At 38.5% G+C, this 23,776-nt stretch overlaps 1 protein-coding gene across 6 annotated transcripts in view; it reads right to left on the reverse strand.

Annotated features, from left to right (window-relative positions):
- Positions 1 to 1,559: 1,559 nt before the first annotated feature.
- Positions 1,560 to 23,776, reverse strand: part of LOC127638906 (plasma membrane calcium-transporting ATPase 1-like) — a 57,293-nt gene continuing 35,076 nt past the window's right edge. For 2 of the 6 annotated variants that reach the window (XM_052120649.1, XM_052120650.1), the window contains exons 7-22: positions 20,992 to 21,030; positions 19,480 to 19,635; positions 17,114 to 17,328; positions 16,029 to 16,271; positions 15,001 to 15,242; positions 12,730 to 12,967; positions 12,009 to 12,188; positions 11,841 to 11,928; positions 11,619 to 11,725; positions 10,840 to 11,031; positions 8,689 to 8,902; positions 8,244 to 8,455; positions 7,993 to 8,100; positions 7,615 to 7,803; positions 6,345 to 6,431; positions 1,560 to 3,373 (exon numbers count right to left, since the gene is read on the reverse strand). In XM_052120649.1, the coding sequence (XP_051976609.1) occupies positions 3,059 to 3,373; positions 6,345 to 6,431; positions 7,615 to 7,803; positions 7,993 to 8,100; positions 8,244 to 8,455; positions 8,689 to 8,902; positions 10,840 to 11,031; positions 11,619 to 11,725; positions 11,841 to 11,928; positions 12,009 to 12,188; positions 12,730 to 12,967; positions 15,001 to 15,242; positions 16,029 to 16,271; positions 17,114 to 17,328; positions 19,480 to 19,635; positions 20,992 to 21,030 (2,825 nt within the window). In that variant the 3' untranslated portion in view covers positions 1,560 to 3,058. Of the gene's footprint in view, positions 3,374 to 4,026; positions 4,079 to 6,265; positions 6,432 to 7,614; positions 7,804 to 7,992; positions 8,101 to 8,243; positions 8,456 to 8,688; positions 8,903 to 10,839; positions 11,032 to 11,618; positions 11,726 to 11,840; positions 11,929 to 12,008; positions 12,189 to 12,729; positions 12,968 to 15,000; positions 15,243 to 16,028; positions 16,272 to 17,113; positions 17,329 to 19,479; positions 19,636 to 20,991; positions 21,031 to 23,776 lie in introns of all 6 variants that reach the window. The other 4 variants (XM_052120653.1, XM_052120652.1, XM_052120654.1 and 1 more) reach the window with 4 other exon arrangements.

A 23,776-nucleotide genomic window follows, 5' to 3' on the forward strand; every position in this document is an offset into this window, starting at 1 on the left:
CGAATTACATTTTCATCCGATTGAAAAGGGGTGGTAATAATCTTTAAAATATAAGAATATTAGCCAAGAGTGATTTTGAATCGGACTACTTTCTCAATCGGATTCAAAAAATACTTTGTGCACATGCGCAGTGTTGTGAACAGTGATTTGATGAACTCCAAATTGATTGGAAATTATACAATACTTGCTGCAGGAAACTAATTTATCAAAAGCAATGTCAAAATGCATTATTAAGTGTATGCGGGCTCGCACGGTATATTCTGCAGCAGGGCACACGTTCTTTCATGACATCCCATAAATAAAAAAAAGACATGGTGTTATTCTAAAACACTGGGAAAAAAAAAAGTTTTGTTCGGAATATATTAATAAACATTTAAACACATATTTGTATCAGATTGCAAAAATGTAAGGTGCCCATAACCAGTTTTGCATAAATACACAATCACACACTTAAACCATGAATTGCTGTTTGTGCTCACGCAGTACTCCTGTTGTTATTTCTGCAAGCTCCATGTATCAGGGAAATAGAGCGTTGCGGTGAGTTGGTATGTTTTTCACCCCTTCAGTATTTTGTATCGGCAAGTGTCATTCCTCAGACTGAAGAGAGCAAAATCTAAGTTAACCAGTAAGCAAGTGTGACATCCTCGGCCAAGTTATTTTGAGTGTACTAGTGTAACTCAGCTGGGACTCCTCAAGTGATTAATGACCTCCCGCTGGCAGATGTTAATGCGCCCTTTCTCTCTCACCTAAGGGCCACCGATTATGTAAATTAAGCTCAAACCTGAAAATCGCTGAAAAATCAGCTAGTGTGACGCCGACTTATACTGTGACCCAGGTGCATTCCAGGTCAAAACAGATAATCTTCAGCTCCCTCTTATGGTCAATAAGTGTCTCAGAATAAATCCGAAATTCGTTAAATGGATTCAAAATGGAACATAGGAAAGTTTTGGACAAATGTTGACATCTTGCTGATATAAACACTGCACATTTAAATGGTGACACATGGCAGGCATGAGAACAAAACAATTTGCTAGTTTCCCCTTGTGGACAATAAGTATCTGCATTAATAAATTAAAATAGCAGTAGGAATAGACAAGCAGTCAAAATAGTGAGTTGAATAACTATATACATTTCAGGCCATTTTTGCACAAAGCAATTATTTGCCTTTCCAAGATTTGAAATACCACTTTTATGGTAATTTTATTTTTTATTAATTTATTTATGACCTTGATAGCCAGTCCTGGTTCACTTTAATTATATAGAAAACAGAAGTCATAATGTTATTAAAAAAAAATGTACCATTTCTATTCCACGGATGAGTCATACAGATTTAGAATTGCACTAGGGTGATAAATGTTAATTTCTTTGGTGAACTATTTAAATTAAACTCCACAGGAGCAGGGTTTATTAACCCCACTTTAAAGAAAAGGAATATCTGGCTAGACTAGAGGGCCTTCTCAAAGCAAAGTATCTGTTTGTACGGTTATCAAATTGAATACAAATGTCCCTTATTATTAAATCTAATGTGTGCTGAACATGAAGGAAAACATGGCCCTCAGATTACACTAAATATCAATTTTTATTCTTAAAAACCATACACGGTACTCGACAAGTTTAAAATGTAAGCTGAATCACGATATCCATTTACATTGTGCAAGATAAACAGACATGTAATTTTATTTCCAAACCTTAAGATAAAAAAAAATCCTTAAAACAGATGAATAAACATTCATTCCCATTATAGGAAGACTATTGAAAAAAAGTTTATGGATTCTTTTAATATATTTGCTCCAAGTTGCAAACTTAATCTGCTTTTTGTTTAATAAACATTAAAAAAAAAGAAAACAAATGTGCTTGTGATGACTAAAGAAATCAGAATTCCTTTCCTCATGTATTCCTCTTTTCTCCTTTACACTCTTACTGAACCAACGAGAGCAGATTTTTTTTTGCTGCTGTCAAAAATTGAATCTATTCCTAAACATTACAAAAAACACAAATCATGTTAGTATTTTGACCACAAGTTTCATGCTATAAGCCACCCTGAGTATTGTATTACTTGGAGAACCAATCACAACCCTTAATTGAAGAGTGCCCCACCCCCTGTGAATATCATTTATGTAAAATCCCTGTATTTCTGGTTCAGCAGGTTGAGATGCTCCCACATAAAAATACAATTTATTTATAAGGTCTGTATCAAAATGTTCCTTAGGGATCTGACAAAGTACCTTGTGCTGTGATACCAGTTCACGCCTGTTTTCTATCAAATTCATGTTGATTTCCAGTATTTCAGGTCTTAAATATATACTCTACAAACAACTGCATCAATATTTTCCAATCTTTATGGAATATGAAGATTTTTTTTTTTTGTATGATCAACAAAAACACAGGAAAAAATGTTGTTTTCCAAAAAAGTTAAATATGAAAATAACAATAAAATTGAAAACAATTAACGTTTTTCTTTTATTTTTCCTTCGAATGGTTTGAACAATTCTAGCTAAGACAAAATCTTAATCTTCAGTTAAAGCCCCCCTCCCAGTCCAATTAAAAACCACCCATGGATCTCAATATCTCTGCTCATTGCTATACAAGCCTTGATGTTATCTATTTGGCTAGAAGGTTCTATGTATCTACAAATATATAACAAATCAACTTGCAGGCAAAAATAGTTCAGTTTCCATAGAAACACCCTTTTTCCTGAAAATACAGCAGTTTCTGAAATATTTGTTTTATTTCATTTGTCCCCATTTCTCTGCATCAGGAAGCTCTTCCACCAATGAACAGAAGGAAAAAAAAGTATCTACAAACTTTGTAAACAGACCTGTGTCTTCCAAAAAACATAAATAATTCAAAATATTAACAGCCAAATGATGCAGAAATCAGTGTTTGAATACCACCACAACACCATCCATATAAAGAGAAGCCAAAGCCAAGCGCCAAGCTCCCAAGAGATCTTTGGCTCCGCCCCTCTCATCCATGAGTTCTCCAGGCTTTAGTCTCTGGGGAGACAAACAGGTGTTGTCTGCCGTACTGAGGGGCGGAGCTGATCAAAGTGACGTCTCTAAGCTGTGCATTGGACTCCGGGAGCTGAGGGTGTGGCTGATTTGCTAGGATCCAGGAAGAGGTGGAAGCCACTGTCTACGGCATTATTGTTCTGATTGGGTGAGGGTGGGGGAGGAGGGGTGGGTGTTGCATTTCTCTTAGTGGGGGCATCGTCCTCTGCGTCTGTGTCATCGATAAGGGGGATGTGAGGCTCCGAGTCCTCTATCCGGAACTCTGGATGGGTCATGAAGTTATGAATGGAGCTGCGAGACTCTGGCTTCTCCAGGCCCTCATAGGGTGACAGCGAGCTGCGGAATGCATTTACCACTCGGATCTGTGGGAGAGCAGTGTGAAAGTCAACCATATTGCTTACAACTACTGCTCATTTGCACACACATACACAGGCATACAAAGTCAAACAGGTTAAACCATGGCCAAATGGGCTGGTTTTAATTAATGAGTGGAAATCAGTAAGGTTAGCGCACCAAAACCGTCTTGAGAATGTGTGAGCTGTCGTGCAACTGAGAGTGTGGAGGAAACTCTGCTACTGGTGAGTAAAAACCTGATGCTTGGGTTAAGGTGAGCTTATCCTCTGACCGAGGGAAAGAGAAATCCTCTTTTCTGTCTGTACTCAAATAAAGACCAATTCAAGATTACAAGATACAAAACTGAAAGAACTTTGGGCATCATCTAAGATGTAATACCAGGAACTCTCAAAGCCAATTTTTCAAAATGGAAATGAGAGATCGTTATGAGAAACAGAACAAGATACAAAGAGATATAGAGAAAAAGAGTGGAGGCCAATAACCCAAGAGGACACAGCTCAACATATGAGGTTAATATTTTTTGAGCATGCTTTTTTGGGAGGGGGAGTAGGGAAATCGATCACTGATTATGTTGGGAAGTAGAGATGAAAAACTTGGAGCAGCCAAGCAAGTTCAAATTCACAAACAGTCTAGGGACTGGACCCATGCAGAGCAGTGCTACCTTTTGGTCAACAGAAACCTTTGAGTATAGCCCATGGCACATTTCACAGAATCTAAGAAGGAATATGTGGCAATCAGTGTTGTAGCGTTTTGAGCCATTTCATTAGCAGGAAAACGAAGACTAAAACAAGTAGGTTGTTTCAAACAACACAAAGTGCCCTAAACAGTAAAGGTATGTTTGAGCATGAACAGTATGTACAGCCATGACCTAGTGAAAAATTGAAATGATTATTTAGTTAGAATTTAGGCTTTTGACAACAGGCAACCACACAGACAGCTGACAGACAACTCTAAATGATATTCAGGGTGCCCAGCGATTAATTTAATTGACTTTCCCATGACAGGGTTTGCAGTTGTGGATTTATTTGATTTTATCCCCTTTTCTCCCAATTTGGAATGTCCAATTTCCACTACTTAGTAGATACTCCTGGTGGCGCAGTTACTCACCTCAATCCAGGCGGCAGTGGACAAGTCTCAGTTGCCTCTACTTCTGAGATGATCAATCCGCACACTTTATAAAGTGGCTCGATGTCACCACAGAGACTCACAGCACGGGAAGCCCATGCTGCTATGCCGTGATCCACGCACAATTTACCAGGCACCCATCGACAGCGAGAACCCCTAATCACGACCACGAGGTGGTTACCCAATGTGACTCTACCCTCCCAGGCCAATTTGGTTGCTTAAGAGACCTGGCTAGAATCACTCAGCACACCCTGGATTCAAACTCGAGACTCCAGTGGTGGTAGTCAGCATCAATACTCGCTGAGCTACCCCGGCCCCACAGTTGTGGATTTTTGAAAACATGTTATAGGGATTGCACTCAAAAAGCTATTTCTCGCTGGTCAATACTTTAGAGCAGTGTTTCTCAACTATAAAGTTTTTTCAAATTCCACATTTTCACCCTTATCTAAAATTACTCACATTTTACAGTAATAACAATGATTATGATATTTTGACAAATGTGTGTTTTGTTTTATATTAAATCATTAACTAGAATCTATTAGATCTCTTTTTTCATAACTATGGAAGTTTCTAAATGTGTTGAGACTACTATATCCTCTACACAACGCTCTGGAAAACTCTATTCTGATTGGTCAATGGCACCACCTAGTGGTCTGATATCTTGAGTAAAAACCACACATCTGGGTTTTAAGACATATCAGACCGGTCCACAGGTATTGAGTCAACTTTTCTGCTTCTCAGATTACTGTGCAATCTCTAAAAGTAAGCCAATAAACTAATTTTAACTCATTGCCAAATAAATAAATGAACATGAAACATTGATTTAAGATGCACAATGAGCAGACAGACAGTCATTAATTACAATATAAACACCAACAGATCTCTGAAGCAAACCAGAGGTGAATTTTAGCTGTTCAGCGATTCATTACTTCTCACATAACTACATCATTTCACTTTATTTATTTGGTAAGAAGTCATGTTATAATACAAGTGGGATACAGTTATCAACCGGTTGTTATCGCAAAACAAACCAATTCAGGGTAATACAGGACCCTCCGATTTGCACTGGGGTCCTGATCATCCTGTCAGGGTTTTTTTTTTTTTGCAGTAACATTAACCCTTACCACACACACACACACACACACACACACACACACACACACACACACACACACACACACACACACACACACACACACACCCCCCTATGGTCTACCTGCACTTATATGGCATTGCACTGTAAATATAAGGGCAAGTACATAAAGGCCTGTACATTTTCAGGCCAGCAAATCCATCTGATCAACTGACACCACAGCAAAAGGTGAAAAACAGCAGGAGTCGAGGAAGCATAGAGAAGCTTATTTGAAAAAGGATAACAACAGAGAAGTTTCCATTCCAGAGAGGACAGATTAAGTCAGTTTATCAGTGTGACCATGGGCGTATACTCAAAACATTTACAAGTAGAAGACTAGAGCTGCCACAGAGCCCGGAGACCCAGCGCAGGACTGCAGACACACCAGACGTTATTAGACAGCATCTCTTGATCCGTGAAACCCAGACAAAACCATCAAACAGAACACAGACACAGATACCTTAACCCTAAAGCATAGGCTCAAAATATGCAGCCATTACATAGAAAAGCAATGTTGAAGATGCTTAGAAATACATTTCGTTTTGAAATACAGCGAGCGAGAGAGGGACTTTAGGAGAAGAATGAAGACTATTAGGCGAGAGAAGGAAATGTTATTGTCATGCACTAATAAACACGCACTCACACCCGACAGTGGCAGAAGCGGTGTTGAAGGCAGTAGCAGGAGATAAGGCTACATGTGTAGGGCTAGAAACATTGGTTACATCGTGCTGTTGGCTGGAGTTGGAGGGCTGCCGCCTGACGGCTGCCTGAAAGGAAATTCCACTCTGGAACGCACTCACTACATCCATCTGGAAGGAATCAGAGAGGGTGATAGGCCCAGAGAACGCACAGAAGAGAGAAAGACAGTCACAGCAAGTGAGAGAAGAACGGATAGAGAACGAAGGGCACCCATATAAAAGAAGACAGGGACAGATATCAGCTGAGAGAAAAAAGGCACGGAATCAGGGGTTGCCTTAACTCCATTTACCGATTTTTTTTAAACATTGATAAAAATAAATATAAAACATTTTCACCTAGTGCATCAGTTTTGACTTCACTGTCTCTCACACACACACACACACACCAAAGACCAAAGACCCCCCATTTAGCCTTAACAGACTGTAGGGGGAGTCCCAGGACCGGTTCAGGTAATCGTCACTGGTTTGGCCGTGAGCGGGAATCGAACTCAGGTCGCCAGGTTTGTAGCTAACCACTACACTACCGCTGTGTGTGTGTCCTGTTTATTGCCTTATATTAAGATGTATATTAACAGGCTACATCACCATTAACACCTGGCAGTATACGTGCTTCTCATCTGTGACTTTTGTTATAGGCTATCAGGCACATTGAAGAAGTTTGTGAATCTGAGCATTTTCCGACCGGACGGATATTTCATTTAAAAGCTGCACGTACTGGTAAAGTTTAGAAAAATCTTGTTATAGCACAGTGGTTGACTGACAAGTAACTACTTTCACCCAAGAAGTCCTTGGTTGCACCAGACTTGCGCTTGGGGAGTCAAAAATATCATTAAGCCTATCCACTATCATGTATATGCCATTATAATGGATCCTTCCACCCCTAAATGTAGTAGTTATAACATTTTAAAAAAGTATGACGGATAAAAATAGACCATGACGGAAATTTTACAACTTAGTCAAAGTGACGGATAAATATTTTTCCAAGCGCAACCTCTGTACGAGATTAAAGAACAGTCTCCCTGACATTGGCTTTTATAATAGATCAGCTTTTTGCATTGACAACCTGCATTAAATCCTCTTCCACCATTTTAAGGTGTGATATGACCGAGCATTAACTTAAACCATAATCAGACGGATGAAAACAGAATAGTGAGGACTATAGCACAGATCAATTGAGAGAGACTCCAGAAAATCTAGAGGGTTTGAATTCTCAGAGAGAACCGGTGGGCATTTTTTTGGACTCCTGGGGTTGGACCGCAGGAACTGTGGAGTTGTGGTGGTTGAATGAGGTTACCTGAGTCTGTATGCGGTTGAGGCCTCTGAACCAGAGGATCTGTCCCCTACGGAGCTCTCGCTCAGCATGGTCTATTTCATCGAGTTCCTCCAGCTCCTCCAACTCTTCATCAGGGATTTCCTCCTTCTGCGTGCCATGACCCGCAGTCTTCAGGAATTTCAGCCGACTTGTGGGGATGGAGGAGATAACCTGCATAAGAGCACAGGTCAATATTTAGAGGCCATTCCATACAGAAAATCAATATGGGCCATTCCTAATCGTTCCATTCACCACCTTAAGGGGGCACTGCTTGGCTACTACTGAAGAGTCTAGATTGGATTATTGAGAGCAAGTTAAAGCTACAGGTTGCTGCATACTGCAGAACTCTGCGATGCTTACCTGTCCCCAGAGTAGACATCCAAAGCCCAAGAAAATACACCACAGCCACTGCTCAATGTTTAGCCCCACACAGCTGAACGGCTTTCCTCCAAACTGCACAATCACAATCTGAGTGGACAAAGGTAATTTTTATTCAGTTCATGACTTTTCCCATACATATTCATGGATTAAAACAATGCAACTGATCTATTGATTTGAGTGTAACCAAAATGCTATGATTATATACCATGTAGATACAATTGACTTTCTACCTGAATGATAAACGTGCCAAAGACGATGGTACAGAAGATCAAATTGTTGAAAATGCCTTCAAAGACATTCCGTTCTCCGTGGATCTTGCGTGCATTGATTTCATTAAACAGCTGCATCATCACGAAGGTGTTGAAGACAATGGTATAGTGCTCAGAAGGGGGTGCATGAAGAGGGGTGTTACGTCCACTATCTATGTCGAACATCTTTTCACCTGAAAAAAAAGAAAAAAGGAACACATTGCAAAACAAAACTGCTAATTAAATCTATTTACTCTAAAGTAATGAGCATCTAATAAATTCATTACTAATTTAAGCAGAATTAATACAAACTGGCTACTGTTTGTAGTCCGTAGACTTTTGCTTTCTGCAATGAAAACATGCACAACTGTATTTGTTTCATCATTCTGTTGCCTGATCTAAATGGCCTGTGCATGCTGGTAATTACCAGCAAAGAGAAGAGTGAAGATGATGGTGAGTTGGTAGACAGCATGACCCAATATGTTCTTCATCATTGTCCTGGAGATGAGGGGCTTATTACGACCATAAGGCTTCCTTAGCAGAAGAGATTCAGTGGGGGGTTCAGTGGCCAAAGCCAAAGAGGCAAATGTGTCCATAATCAGATTCACCCATAACATCTGTACAGCTTTCAAAGGAGAGTCCTGGAAAAGAGAGAACAGGATGTGACCATTCTGACCTCATACATTACTGCCACATCCATAACATTGCATAATAATCAAAATCTCGTTTGCATTAGCATCTTCTTTTGTAGAGTCTTTTGTCCTTTGCCACTTATAAAGTTAATGTCAAGGTTACCGATAAAGTCACATCAAGCAGAGTTACCCAAGCTGCTTTCAAGTTGGCAATTATTCCTTGTATATTTCAAACACCACAGCTACTCATAAACAATATCCATTGAAAATGGCATGCAGAACACCTGAGCTTTGAGACTGAGAACAGCCTGGGCTTTCGACAGCAATGCAGAGTGCAAATGTAATCCTCCCATTAATTATGCATTAATACAGGACCTCAACTGCAATCAGCCTGACTATAATTCCATTTAACAGAGGAGAGCTGGATAATTTTAGACTGCTTCTCTGCCTGTGGACAGCAGTGCCAGACCCAATGCAGACCTTCCTGCCTCAGACTAACCATTTCCAATCACTTCACTCAGGATGGGTAGCAATCATCTACTTCCATTAGCCACCACGGTGCATCTGTAAAGATGCAGTCCCTCACTTAGAGTTGGAATATTTAACTTAACATCTCGGTCGGCATCGCGTCCTAGCTCTGTTCCACAACCTAGTGTGCTGCCTAAGAGGACAGCATTTAAAGGCATCATAGGTATGCTCCTGACACAAAGGCTGTTTCAGACAGTAGGAAGAATAACTATGACTAGTAAGCAACCTTGATTGAAAAAAAATTACGATAATAAATATACTGTATTTCATTCAAAACTAGTAATTAAACTAGTAATTAGTTCAAAAGTATCAATCTATTGACCTAAAACATTTTAAGTTAAAAATTTACTCATACCCAATAGTTGTGTTTTTGTACTTGAGGTAAGACAGGTGCCTAGCTTTGGTCCTCATAGGATGATTGTTAGCTTTTTAATTCTCTCATCATTTACTCACTCTCATGATATCCCAGGTGTGTATGACTTTCTTTATTCACCAGAACACATTTGCCGAAAAATAGAAAAATATCTTAGCTCAGTAGGTCCTTAAAATGCAAGTGGATGGTGATCAGACCTTTGAAGCTCCAAAAAGAACAGACAGTCAGCATAAACGTCATCCATACGACTCCAGCGGTTAAATGAATGTCTTCTGTTTCAAACCAAACGTGTTCATTTTGCTTTAGATCAATAATTAAGTATTTTTTAATAATACAACACTTCCAATAAGATTCACGAGAGTGCTGAGTTCACATGCTCTCTCGTGTGACATTCATGTTGGCATGTTATAGATGTAATATCACATTCTTCTCTTGGTGGAGACATCCAAGATCAGCACACAAATGCGATGTAATCATGAGATTACGCCCGTTACATGCCAACGCGAAATCGTCACGTGAAATCAGTGCTCTTGTGGAGCTCACCGGAAATGATAGATTATACTTAAAAAGTACTTAATTATTGATCTTTCACACCAAAAGCGATCTGGTAACTTTAGAAGACATTAATTTGAATGCTAGAGTCGTTTGGAGGAAGTTTATGTTGACTGTCTGTTCTTTTTGGAGCTTCAAAAGTCTGATCACCATCCACTTGCATTTTAAGGACCTACTGAGCTGAGATATTTTTCTATTTTTCTTCAGATGTGTTCTGATGAAGAAAGAAAGTCATACACACCTGAGATATCATGAGGGTGAGTAAATAATGAGACAATTTACATTTTTGGGAGAACTATCCCTTTAACAACATGCTCACGCCAAATTCTACTTTAATCAAATGTGAGCCGCATCTCCCATGGAAAACTCGGAGTTGCTGAATTATGTCGATTTTTTCAAATCAGTCATTAATGAGATATCTCTGTTAGAATTTTACCTTAGACAACAAGATAGCTCACAAGAGAATGGTGGAATAGAGCTCTTTTTGTAGTACCTGTGTGATGCAAGCGCCAGTGAAGGCCACGATCACAGCCACCACATTTACGGTGAGCTGGAACTGGAGGAATTTTGAAATGCTGTCATACACGTTCCTCCCCCACATGACAGCTTTGACGATGCTGCTGAAATTGTCGTCAGTGAGGATGATGTCAGAGGCTTCTTTTGCCACGTCTGTGCCGGCAATGCCCTGAGCATAAAAAGCACACTATATCAAACTTTTCAAACCAAATCTAGAGCAGAATGTGTGGAAAATCAAATACATTCATTGGCCTTAGCAAAGAAATAATATATATATATATATATTTCTACCCAATTTGGAATGCCCAATTCCCAATGCGCTCCAAGTCCTTGTGGTGGAATAGTGACTCGATGGCGGAGGACAAATCTCAGTTGCATCCACGTCTGAGACAGTCAATCCATGCATCTTATCATGTGGCTTGTTGAGCGCGTTACAGCGGAGACAGCGCATGTGGAGGCTTCACGCGAATCTCCGCGGCATCCGCGCACAACTCACCACGTGCCCCACTGAGAGCGAGAACCACATTATAGTGACCACGAGGAGGTTAACCCAACGTGACTCTACCCTACCTAGCAACCGGGCCAATTAGTTGCTCAATAAGCCTTTCTAGATTCACGCTGCACTCCTTGGATTCGAACTCACGACTCCAGGTGTGGAAGTCAGCGTCTTTAATTGCGGAGCTTCCCAGGCCAGCCAGCAATATCTAAATATTTTTTTTTTTAGCTATATTGCCCAGCCCTAGATAACACGCATACCATTGCAAACCCAACATCGGCCTTTTTTAAGGCAGGGCCATCATTGGTGCCATCTCCTGTAACTGCCACAACCTGCCTCTGCTCCACAACAGTGCTGTCAATTATACCTAAAGGGGAGAGACATGTGATGCATCAAGACAAAGAGTGAAACATTACAGAGCAGAATTACTGCACTTTTCAATGAATGAATTACTCATGCTGGAGGAGTGAGTCTCTGAGCACCTTTGACTAGTGTATGTTTGTCTGTTGGTGAAGATCTAGCCAGGACCCGGAGTTTAGGCCATATCTTATCAATTCGCTCTTGTTCAATCTGAAAAGAGGGCACATATCATGAGCTTGTGTGTCTGTGTTTGAATCTATTCTTTTCTCATAATAGATTATGTCTCTCACCTCTCCCTTTTCATTGCGGATCCGGCGGTTGAACTCTTTGCCCTCTATACAGAGGAAGTCATCGCCTGGCAGCAGGATGCCACATTTAGTTGCTATGGCACGTGCAGTGTTAAGGTTGTCCCCGGTGACCATGCGTACTGTGATTCCTGCACGCTGGCATTTTCTAATGGCATCAGGGACCTGAGTGAGGAAGAAAGAAAGTGTGATCAAGAGAGAAAGACAGAATGGCCTTTGGCTTATTATTTGACAGTACATAATTTGACACTACATTATTAGTTTCCACTGTGAAACCGAACTGCAGCTCTATACAGAAGTGATTTCTGGGTTACCGTATCCGTAAGTATTTCCATTGATAACAACAGCTATGATTCTGAAAATTTTATCATGAATGGGGCCATTGACAATAATGACAAAATCGCAAATGGTCACAAAATCTAATTTACATGCTTTGGGGTACCACATTTAAATCCAAATGGTTAGTAATTCACATGTATTGAAGTCCAAACCAAAATGCAGACTATAATCTTCTTAATTGTCTGTATCAAGTCAATAATTGGGCATCAAGTCTGACATACACTTCTTGCTTCATTAAAGCCAATATTGCTAAAGATGGGGGAAAAAAATGCTCCTGCAGTAACTGCTGCTTTCGTGTGAATGTTATAACCTGTTTGAATTCATTGAACAAGATTAAAAAATTGTTAAAGATGGCTAAGGCTTGTACCTCTGGTCTGACTGGATCTTCAATGCCCACAACACACACACAGGTGAGCCTAGTGAGGATTTCACTCTCATTCTCCCAGTCTGGTTCTCCTTCAGAGGCAGGAAAGTCCCTGTAAGCCAGGCAGATGGTCCTCAGGCCCTCAGAGGCCATGAGCTCGATCACCCTCTTCACCATGTCATCTCTATCCCTGGGCCGGAAAACCTTTGCTTCGCCTGTTGCTGTCAGGATCTTATGACACCTAGATTAGATGGGAGCAGGTAAGGGCTGGTAAAGATATTGAAGATACCCAACAGCACTCGGCCTGAACCACAGCAAAAGAGCCATTCCAGTAATTTCTCAGAGGAAATCTGTAAGTAAAACATCCGGAGGACTTTGGAGGGGGAGGTGAAGCTTTTGATCTGTCAATCAATGTTGCTGGAACAGCTCTCTGGAACAGCTCTTTACAGGAATAGTTCACCCAGGAAAAGTCATCATTTACTCTCCTTTTTGTCATTCCAAGCCCGTTCGACTTCGAAGGTGATTTTTTTTTTGTAGAAAATATTTCTTTTGTATTTCCTTATAATGAAAGTGAATGAGAACTGGGGCTGTCAAGCTCCAAAATGACACACAAAAAGGCACCATAACAATATCAACAGTGGTCCATACAATTCATGCATTATATTATAAGACTTGTTTAAGGAAAAAAAAAAAAAAAAAAAAAAATCACCTTTTGTGTTCCACAGAATATGAGTCATAATAAGCTGCAAAAACGTGGGGGTGAGTAAATAATCACAGAATTTTTTTTTTGGGTGATTCATTCCTTAAAGGGATAGTTCATGTTAAAAAATGAAAATTCTCTTATCATTTACTCATGCCATCTCCAATGTGTATGCCTTTCTTTCTTCAGCAGAACACAAATTATTATTTTTTTTTTTTTAATCTCTCAGATCTGTGAGTCCATGCAATGCAAGTGACCTTTGCAGCTCAATAATCACATAAAGGAAACACAAAAGTAATCCATATGACTCCAATGTTTAAATACATATCTGCAGAAGCAATATAATGGGTGTGGCTGAGTAAAATAACAATATTTAAGTCCTTATTAACTCTAAATCTCCACTTTCACTGTCAGATGTAAAAGTGAAAGTGGAAATTTAGAGTACCAAAATGAATTAAATTTGATTTGTTTCTCACCCACACCGGTCATATCACTTCTGAAGATATGGATTTAACCACCAGAGTCTTATGAATTACTTCTATGTTTCCTTTATGTGATTTCTGGAGCTACAAATTCTGATCACCATTCACTAGCATTATATGGACCTACAGAGCTGAAATATTCTTCTAAAAATAATTTCCTTCAAATATGTTCTCCTGAAGAAAATGTCATACACATCTGGGATGGAATGAGGGTGAGTGCATTTTCATTTTTGGGTGAACAATTCCTATAAACCCTTACACCCTGAAGGCATTTTGATTGACGTACCTTCTAAAGGGGAAACAGAAAATAAATGCTCCTAACTTTAAGAAAACAAATGTGGTTTAATTCCATGAATTAATGGATAGAAACCCCTTAGAAATATGAGAAAGAAAATGCACATATAGATTAGAAACAATTTTTAGGATTTCAGATTTACACACTGCTCACTAATCTAAAACTGATATCCACTTATATCAAATTAGTACCCACTACTGACAAAATTATCAAATGGGCAGCTTATTCCATCACTCCAAAAAATGTGCATTGAGCGCCTTTTGTGCCCCGTTTGTGGCTCTATTCAGCCATGTGGGATATGCCTCTTTCCAAAAATGAATTCTAACAGTCACTAGACATCCAAGAACGACAATCTAACATCTATGAACCGAAGGATTGTGTTTTAGTGAATTGATCCTATAGAAACAGTCTCTATAAAGATGCCATTAGCTACGATAGCTTGACATGACACACTATGAGAAATATTTCATCATCTACACATCATATTATTCTGAGTGTAGGTTATTTGATTCAGAATCGTCTTCTGTAAGTTGTGATATGCCACTTTCTATTTCATGTATATTTTTTATGAAGTAATAAACCAAAATGTGATGGAAATTCTGTTTATCTACATATTATGATTTCTAATGCTGATACTCACTGCAGTTTGGTCTCTGAGTGAAACAAATTAGCTCCAGCTTTAAGAGGTCATGCACAAAAACAATTGAATATTTCATGCTATGAGCTGCAGTGCCCTGTGCTGGTGTCAAACTGTTAATAGTAACCAAACTAAGCAATTATGGATAAGGAAAGCTTACTTCCTCAGCAGAATCTCAGAGGCTCCTTTGCTGAACATCCGAAAGCTTCCATCAGCATTCTTTAGGACAGTGCTCATGGATTTCCTTACGGAGTTGAAGGTGTAGACTTTGTAAAGCTTCTCTTCAGGGATTTCATTGCGGATGGCTTGATAGTCTTTTTTCAGTTCCAAGGCAAACCCCAGCAAGGCACATTCAGTTTTGTTGCCCACCTGACGATTTAGGCCTCCTTCCTTCTCAGGGGGCTGAAAATGATGATATAGAAGTAAACAAGAGTTAAAAAATATAATACTATGATATATGATTAGTAGTAGAAGACAGTATTGTCTTCAGAGCAAAATACAACAGTCTAATGCAATATTTTAATAAGACACTGCTCCTAACTGCCCATGAAACGGTAATGGTAAAAGATACAATATTTGTGGTAATGATTTCACCGCTGAATCAACAGCACCATATTGGGGCGTCTGTGGCTCAGGTGGTAGAGAGGGTTGGGCACTAAATCGCAAGGTTGGCGGTTCGATTCCTGGCCCACACGACTCCACATGCCAAAGTGTCCTTGGGCAAGACACTGAACCCCAAGTTGCTCCCAATAGCAGGCTAGCACCTTGCATGGCAGCTCTGCCACCATTGGTGTATGAATGTGTGTGTGAATGGGTGAATGAGTCACACTGTAAAGCGCTTTGAATACCGTTAAGGTTAAAAAGGCGCTATACACTGTAAGTGCAGACCATTTACCATTTATTCACCATGGCAAATTCTATTTTCCATGAGTTAAATATGGGCTTGCGGTTGGAATAGAATGTGAAAAGTAGTATCTTAATATATAGCAAAATAACACAAGACATCTTTATATTGTGTTGCGTTTGCTGGATGCAATCGATCGGTCAACAAGACTCAAGTTATTGGCTTTGAATCAGTCGAACAAAAAAGTCACTGAATTAACTCCGAGGTTACTGAAATCTTTGCAAAAACAGAACTCCGCAGGAGACACTTGTTTGTAATTATATTATGTTTGGTTAGGGACTCACCATGATATTGGTGGTATAAGCACAGTTGACACTGATGCCCAGTATGAGCAAGTCCAAGGTGCTGGCAGGAAATACGTTGGGCTCAGGGACCATCTTGTAGTGCTTGTCTGCCATAAAGACCTGTACAACAGTCATCCTGTTCATAGTAAGAGTTCCCGTCTTATCCGAACAGATGGCTGTGGCATTGCCCATGGTCTCACAGGCATCAAGATGCCTCACTAAATTATTATCTTTCATCATTTTCTGAAAAACAGTGCCAAAGTGAAAGAATGAAAAAAATAAATAAATACAAAAGTGATATAGGTGATATAAAACAGACTGAGCACAAGATTAAGCAACCCACTAATCCCTAATTAAATGGCTGAAATCCAGAAAATAATATTACTGCAACAGCCACAATGGGGCTGGTAACACGTGTGCACTACAAATAATCATTATCCATCATTTTGACAGACTGGGTTGTATATTTTCCATCAGGCTCTAGGTTTATCCATCGTTGTTTTCAATTTCCTGACAATTATATTGTGTTCAGAAACACTGTTTGTAATTTAAAGACCTGGACTTGACAGTGCACACTGTAGGCTACAATAGAAGTTCATAAATATTTAAAAAACTACAATCATGGACTGAGCAGCAACTTCAGTGAAACTGATAAGTTATATTTTTTCAGTGCTCACCCAATGTGCAAGAAACACTGTGGTCTTGTGATCATCTCATCCTACTTGATGAACAATATCCCATTAATTATTCCACTGGATTCCACTTGGAATATCTAATTTCTCTAACTATAAATCCTCACATCTCTCTCCTGGTCTATTTTTAGCAGGGGGCTCAAACAGTATTTTCTCTTTTTTTCTTCACTCCTATTAGCATCATTTACTGTGGGAACATTTTAAATAAGGGAAATGCAATGCACTGGATTGTTTATCGATCACACTGATTGAAAGCATAATGAATCATCAAAAATTATTTTCAAAATTCAGTAAATAAACGTTTTGGTCAACACAACCTGTGGTCACATTTCTAAGATGGTTGGTAAAGACACGTAACAGAACTAAAAAAGCAGTCTGGGTGTGGGGACATACTTTCACAGAATAAGCCAGCGAGATGGTTACGGCCAGTGGAAGACCCTCTGGAACAGCCACAACCAGCACTGTCACACCGATGATAAAGAACTTGACAAAGAACTGTATGTAAATGGGCGTGCATTCTTTCTCCCAGGGAAGTCCCTGGACCCAGAAAGTGTCCACCACAAACAGCACCACCAAGATGATCACTGTGATAGCAGACATCACCAGACCTGTACATTAACACATAATTTAACACTTTAAAGAGGCATAGTTAGCATAAATCTAATATCCTAGCTTAAACCACAACCACTGTGAGGGTTGACTGCCAGCTTTAAAGGGATAGTTCACCCAAAATTAAAATCCTCTAATCAGTTACTCACCCTCATGCCATCCCAGATGTGTATGATCTTCTTTCTTCTGCTGAACACAAAAGATTTTTAGAAGAATATCTCTGTTTTATTGATCAATTCAATGCAAGTGAATGATGGTAAGAACTTGAACACTCCAAAAAGCATAAAAGTAATCCATATGACTCCCGTGGTTAAATCTTCAGAAGCTATATGATATGTCTGGGTGAGAAACTCTAAAAATATGTAAAAACACGTGATATTCATGACGAATACGAATTGCCAAAAACAAAAGAAGAATATGAAAGTGAAATTGAAGTTTGACAGTAAAAAAATAAATAAATAAATAAAATAAAAAAAGAAGAGACAAATATTGATCAGTTTCTCACCCACACCTATCATATAACTTCTGAAGATATGGATTTAACCACTGCAATCACATGGATTAATTTTATGCGACCTTTATGTGCTTTTTGGACCTTAAAGTTTTGGTCTCCATTCACTTGCATTGTGTGGACCAACAGAGCTAGAATATTCTTCTAACAATCTTTATTTGTGTTAAGCAGAAAAGAGAAAGTCGCATGAGAGCGAGTAAATGATGAAAGAATATACATTTTTGGGTGAACAATCCCTTAAAATGTGTTAGGAAACAAGAAACGATTCCATTAAAAAAACACAACAACAACAACACACACGCATACAAACAAACTGGAACCAAATGATTTACAAGACTGTTCCTGAATGCCTGCATTCTTCTGCCGATGTGAATAAATGCTCTGACAATGTTTGGTGCTGCATTTTTCAGCAGCGGGGCAACACAAGTAATTTGAAAATAAATTACTCTATATTAATCAGTTCTAGTTCAAATCTAATTATTAGGGATGTCCCAATACAATACTGGAATTGGGTCGGATACCTCACTCATATCCTTGTACTTGTGCTTGTAAAAATACTATGATTCCAAAAACCGATACCATCGGGCATACGAATGTCATTCCATAAACATTCAGCTCATAAATTAAAATCACATTTTGTCCTACTGTGATTACTAAAATCGCGAAGGCTGCGATTGAATGAGATGAATATATAGTTTGCATGTGCTGTGCGCTTCGAATGTGAATGCGTTTTTTTTTTTTTTTTTGGATCATACATGCCCAAAACACTTTTATCCTCCTTTTATCCTCCAAACATAACTATAGTCATTATGGACAAACAGTTACATTTTTGTTTCATCAGACCAGAGGAAGTTTCCTCAGGAAGATCTTTGTCCCCATGTGCACTTGCAAACGGAAGTCTGGCTTTTTTATGGCGGTTTTGGAGCAATAGCTTCTTTCTTGCTGCACAGCCTTTCAGGTTATGTCGATACAGTACTTGTTTTACCAGTTTCCTCCAGTGTCTTCACAAGGTCCTTTGCTGTTGTTCTGGGTTTGATTTGCACTTTTCACACCAAACTACATTCACCTCTAGGAGACAGGATGCAACTCCTTCCTGAGTGGTATGATGGCTGCTTGGTACCATGGTGTTTATACTTGAATACTATTGTTTGTACAGATGAACATGGGTACCTTCAGGCATTTGGAAATTGCTCCCAAGAATGAACCAGACTTGTGGAGGACCACACATTTCTTTTTTCTGAGGTCTTGGCTGATTTCTTTTGATTTTCCCATGATGTCTAGCAAAGAGGTTTGAATGTAGGCCTTAAAATACATCCACAGGTACACATCCAATTCAGGTCACCTCCTATCAGAAGCTAATTGCCTAATTGTCTAAAGGCTTGACATCATTTTCAGGAATTTTTCAAGTTGCTTAAAAGCACAGTTAACTTGGTGTATGTAAACTTCTGACCCCATTTGTCTGTAAAAATGTTTATCAAGATATCCCTACTAATTACTCTCTGACTGCTCAAATAACAACGTTATATGAGTGGAATCAGAATCTTTAAATCTCTTACAATTCCCATCCCTACATATCATTTTTTCACAACTTGTAATACACAGAAACACTAAGTGACCTACCAGCATTTTACGTGCTTACCTGCTTTGCCAATTTGGACTGCTAATTTGGTCAGCTTCCCTTGCAAAACAGATTTCTCTTTCTTTTGCAAATTGGCTTTTCGCTTCTCTTCACCCTCAGCCCCTTCATCACGGTTCAGAGGCTGCATCTCCACTGCAGCTCCATCTTGGGCTTTAGCTATACAGAAAGACAGGAGGAGAGAGAGAGAGAGAGAGAGAGAGAGAGAGAGAGAGAGAGAGAGCTCTGTGTACATGCTTTACTCTTAGCCAGATCACAGGAAGCTTTTTCTAATTCAATTGTGGTTCCCCATGTGACAAATATAATTGAGGAGATAAATTAATAATAATAGTGATTATAACGAGAATTTTATTATGTAGACCAAGAAACACTGGTTGAGATCTTTCATTTAAGAGCCACATGCATACCCATCTGACCAAGTAACCTATAAGACAAAGCCTCATATCTCACTTCACATACAACCACAAATGAGCTCCAATACATAATTTTGCGCCATTGCTGATGAAAAAAAAAAAAGACATGCACACACTTGGTCTGATCTCTAGCATATAATTTGGCGTGCTGAGAGTACAGCCTGCCAGTATAATGTAGTAACATCACACAAAGAATTCAGCCTGCATGCAATCTGACAGACACAGCAGGACATCTCAGTCGATTGCTGCTGTAATTTTTTTTATTTATTTGGCGTGATGTAGTCAGCCTGTGTTCAGGATTTAATGGGTATGTGATGTAAGGTAATGTGAGTGCGTCTGAATTATCAGGGGGTAAGGGGTGCCATGGTGGTGATATTCTACGGTGCCGTGATATATCTCTACTCACAGGGATGTAATCCTAGTCTGGTGGATTAGATCTTATTTCTGGCAAGGCGACCTGAAGCCATGAGCTTCAACAAAAAGCATACGCTATATTCAGAATCTCAAGAGCTCATTGCAGAACACGGAGCAGCCTGAATGTGGACTCTGCTATGCTTGGCTAGGTGATGTTAGATAATAAAAGATTGGAAGGGAGACAGGTGCAGATCTTTGGACTCGAGTTGCAATTTACAGCTCTAAAATAACTAGCATGACCGGATACATCAACACCTGTCCAGATCAGAGACATTAGACCAATGTAAACCAGGCTAAAGAGGACACAGGACCAAATGTTCAGGCTCAGCCCTCATTCATTCACTTTCATAGTGTGAAAAAAAACGGTGACAGATTGTTGCCCCAACTAGAATTTACTTTGATGTTCCACAAAAAAAAGAAAATTAAAAAAAAAAAGGTTTGGAACAACATGACATGAGTAAATGACAATTTTTCAGTTGAACAATCTCTTTAAGCTGCTTACGTCTCAACAACACTACAAACACATGCACACTTCTGCGGGCCTCACACTAGTGTGGATAAGCTTTAATGAAGATCCAATAGCACTAATGGGTTAAGGCGGTGGTTTTAATGCAAGCTGCATGTAAGAGGGTGGCCTGCTAAGCCAATATGGTGTTCATTATATCATTAAGTCAACAGGGTTACTCACCTTTCTTTCTGTTCTCCACAGAGCCATCCTGCTTTTTATCTGCAGAAAGATAAAGAAAAACCCCATAACAAACACTCCATAATTTATTCATTATTTACCATTATCAAAGTGACAGTTCTGCAGTGCACATTTAAACATATTTCCAATTATGCAAATCTTCTCTTTGATTTAACAGAATGAGAAAAGGCTCTTCAAATATTTATGTGGTTACGAACAGATGTGTGCCACGACCTCATGAGGCTTGCAAATCTACTGCTATGGCTAGACCACAAACACACAAATTGCAATGAGATGCTAATTCACTGCACAACAACTTGGGGCCCAACCTTTGCAAGTACTCATCTATATCTGCAGGCAGTCATTTGGAGCCCCAACAAAACACAAGCTGCCAAAATGCATTAAATGCTCGTTAGTTAATGGAATGTAAGAAAAATGATTAAGATATGTTTTGAGTCACTGCTTAAATTCTATGCAGACAAAATACTGCGAAAAAACCCAGTAAAATTTGTTTTTCAATTTACTCTCTTTTCTTAAGCCAAATCAAACACTCAAACACACACACACTTCAATTAATCTCACTCTAGCCATAACAACTGTAGACTCAAAAGACCACTGTTTGGTCCATTTTACTTTCTTGGATTGACTAAAAATAAAATAAAAATCACAAAGATTTTGCTGATGATTTCAAATTAAGCAATATCGTGAATATCCCAATGATCTGAATGTGCCTTTTATTTGGCCATTAATTTCCATAAAGACTGTCAAAATGGTGATATGGTCATATTTGATTCTTAAACCGCACAACGCCTGTGATTAAAGACAGATAAATCTGATCTGTGTGTGCTTTAGAATAAACAGGTGACGCAGGGCTATCAGAGCAATTCACGTGCATTGTGAAATCTACATACAGCAGGTTCAAGCAGCCACACAATTCCAAGTTATTACACAAATCTACAAACGCGGCACAGTTTAACAGAAAGAGAGGTGATTACAGTGCTTCACCAGATGTGGAACATTGTAAACTATCAAATACACCATGCACTTTTAAGAGTCAAAATAAAAGAAATACATTTTTGACAAAAGAAATATGAGAAATACATATTTTTGTGAAATAACAAAATATATTTTAGAAAAAATATATGAAGGTAAACAATGTTTTTTATTTACTATATACATAATTGTATATGGAATATAAATATAAAAGTGTACATCAATGAAAATGATTTGATCTCATTCTCCCTAGTGTTCATTCATTAAGTGAAAAACTCCAGGAAACATGGCTTTTTATTTTTTATTTAATGCCTTTAACCCTAAAAAAGGTTTTTGTATCATGGGGATACAAATATTTAAGAGGCTGGGGAAAGGAGCAATGAGTGAGTATGTCATATTTTTGTGAGAAATAATGAAAAGAGGGTCCCTGCAAAAACTGAGGACAAGCGACTTTGTATATAAAGTCATATCTTTATCTAAATGTAATTTTTTGTGGGCCCTAATGTAGGGCTGAACTATAATGTAGAAAATGAAAATCACAATTATTTTGCTCAATTTTAAAAATCACAATTATTCTGTTATTTGAAAACTTTTTTTTTTAAATTACAGGGCTGCACAATTTGAACAAATAAATAAATTAATAAATACTGTTGTGACTGCTTGATTATAAATGAACAAACATCATAACAATTATATATACACAGTAGCTCTCATTTTAAACAAGTTGTTATAACTACAAACTAGTAAATAATTTTTTTTGACCAAAATCAAGGCACGTTTTGCCCATTCTTTACTGCTAATAGAAACGGTCACTCTGGTGTTTACACTTGCGTGTTCTTTTAAGATCCATTCTTTAACCTGTTGATACGCACACCCTTTTTGAGCAAAAACCATGAAAATGACATACCTGAACTAATATATGTTGTTATTTGCAAAAGTTGGAGAAGCTGAAGTTTATAGTATTGGAAATATTTTGTGCTGAACATGAATTTATAATCTAAAAAAACAATAATAAAAGTGCCAAGACAACCCAGAAATAAAATGTTTTCAAAGCCACAAGTATAAAGAAGTTACGTTTCAAATTTGAAGATGATCTAACAAAAAATTAGGTTCCTGCAAGATTTTTTTCTCTGAAAATCGCAAAATTAAAATTAAGACTCACAAATTTCACGACGACACAAAATTTGACTGCAATGCTTGGCTATTCTGAATAAAACTATGCCGCATTTTTAAAAACAGACTTTGGAGACAGGCTCGTTTTGTTTACGAGACTCTAATATATAAGATCATATATTGTTTTACAACATGAATGCTGCTCAGATTGTATAGTTTGTTAAAGTTCTTTCAGGCGAGATCTCATGTAAACAATGGAGAATATATCAATATTTCTCAGATGTATCACTTTTATGGACAAAAAGTGCTATTAGGTGTTTTTCAATTAATGTTTGACAGACAACTGACCCAAGTGTGGCGAACTGGATTCATTTGGCGATCGCGTTTTCATAAAGGTATGAAGTCCCGTTTTGATATTACATGCTTTCATTTGTACTCCTGGCAAAAATAACTTAATTGCTGTTTCTGGAACAATGCTATCGTGAAACAGAGATCGGATATCAATGTTGAACCCTTAGACCATTGAAAAGATGGATAATTTGTAAACATCAATTACATATATAGACGTTAAATTATATATTAAATGTAAACAGAGTGACGTCACTCCCGAGTGCAAGCGATTGCGTATCAACAGGTTCAATTATTATTATTATTATCATTATATCCCCATACCATACAGTAA

This window comes from Xyrauchen texanus, chromosome 47 (genome assembly GCF_025860055.1).
Source record: "Xyrauchen texanus isolate HMW12.3.18 chromosome 47, RBS_HiC_50CHRs, whole genome shotgun sequence".
NCBI lineage: Eukaryota > Metazoa > Chordata > Actinopteri > Cypriniformes > Catostomidae > Xyrauchen > Xyrauchen texanus.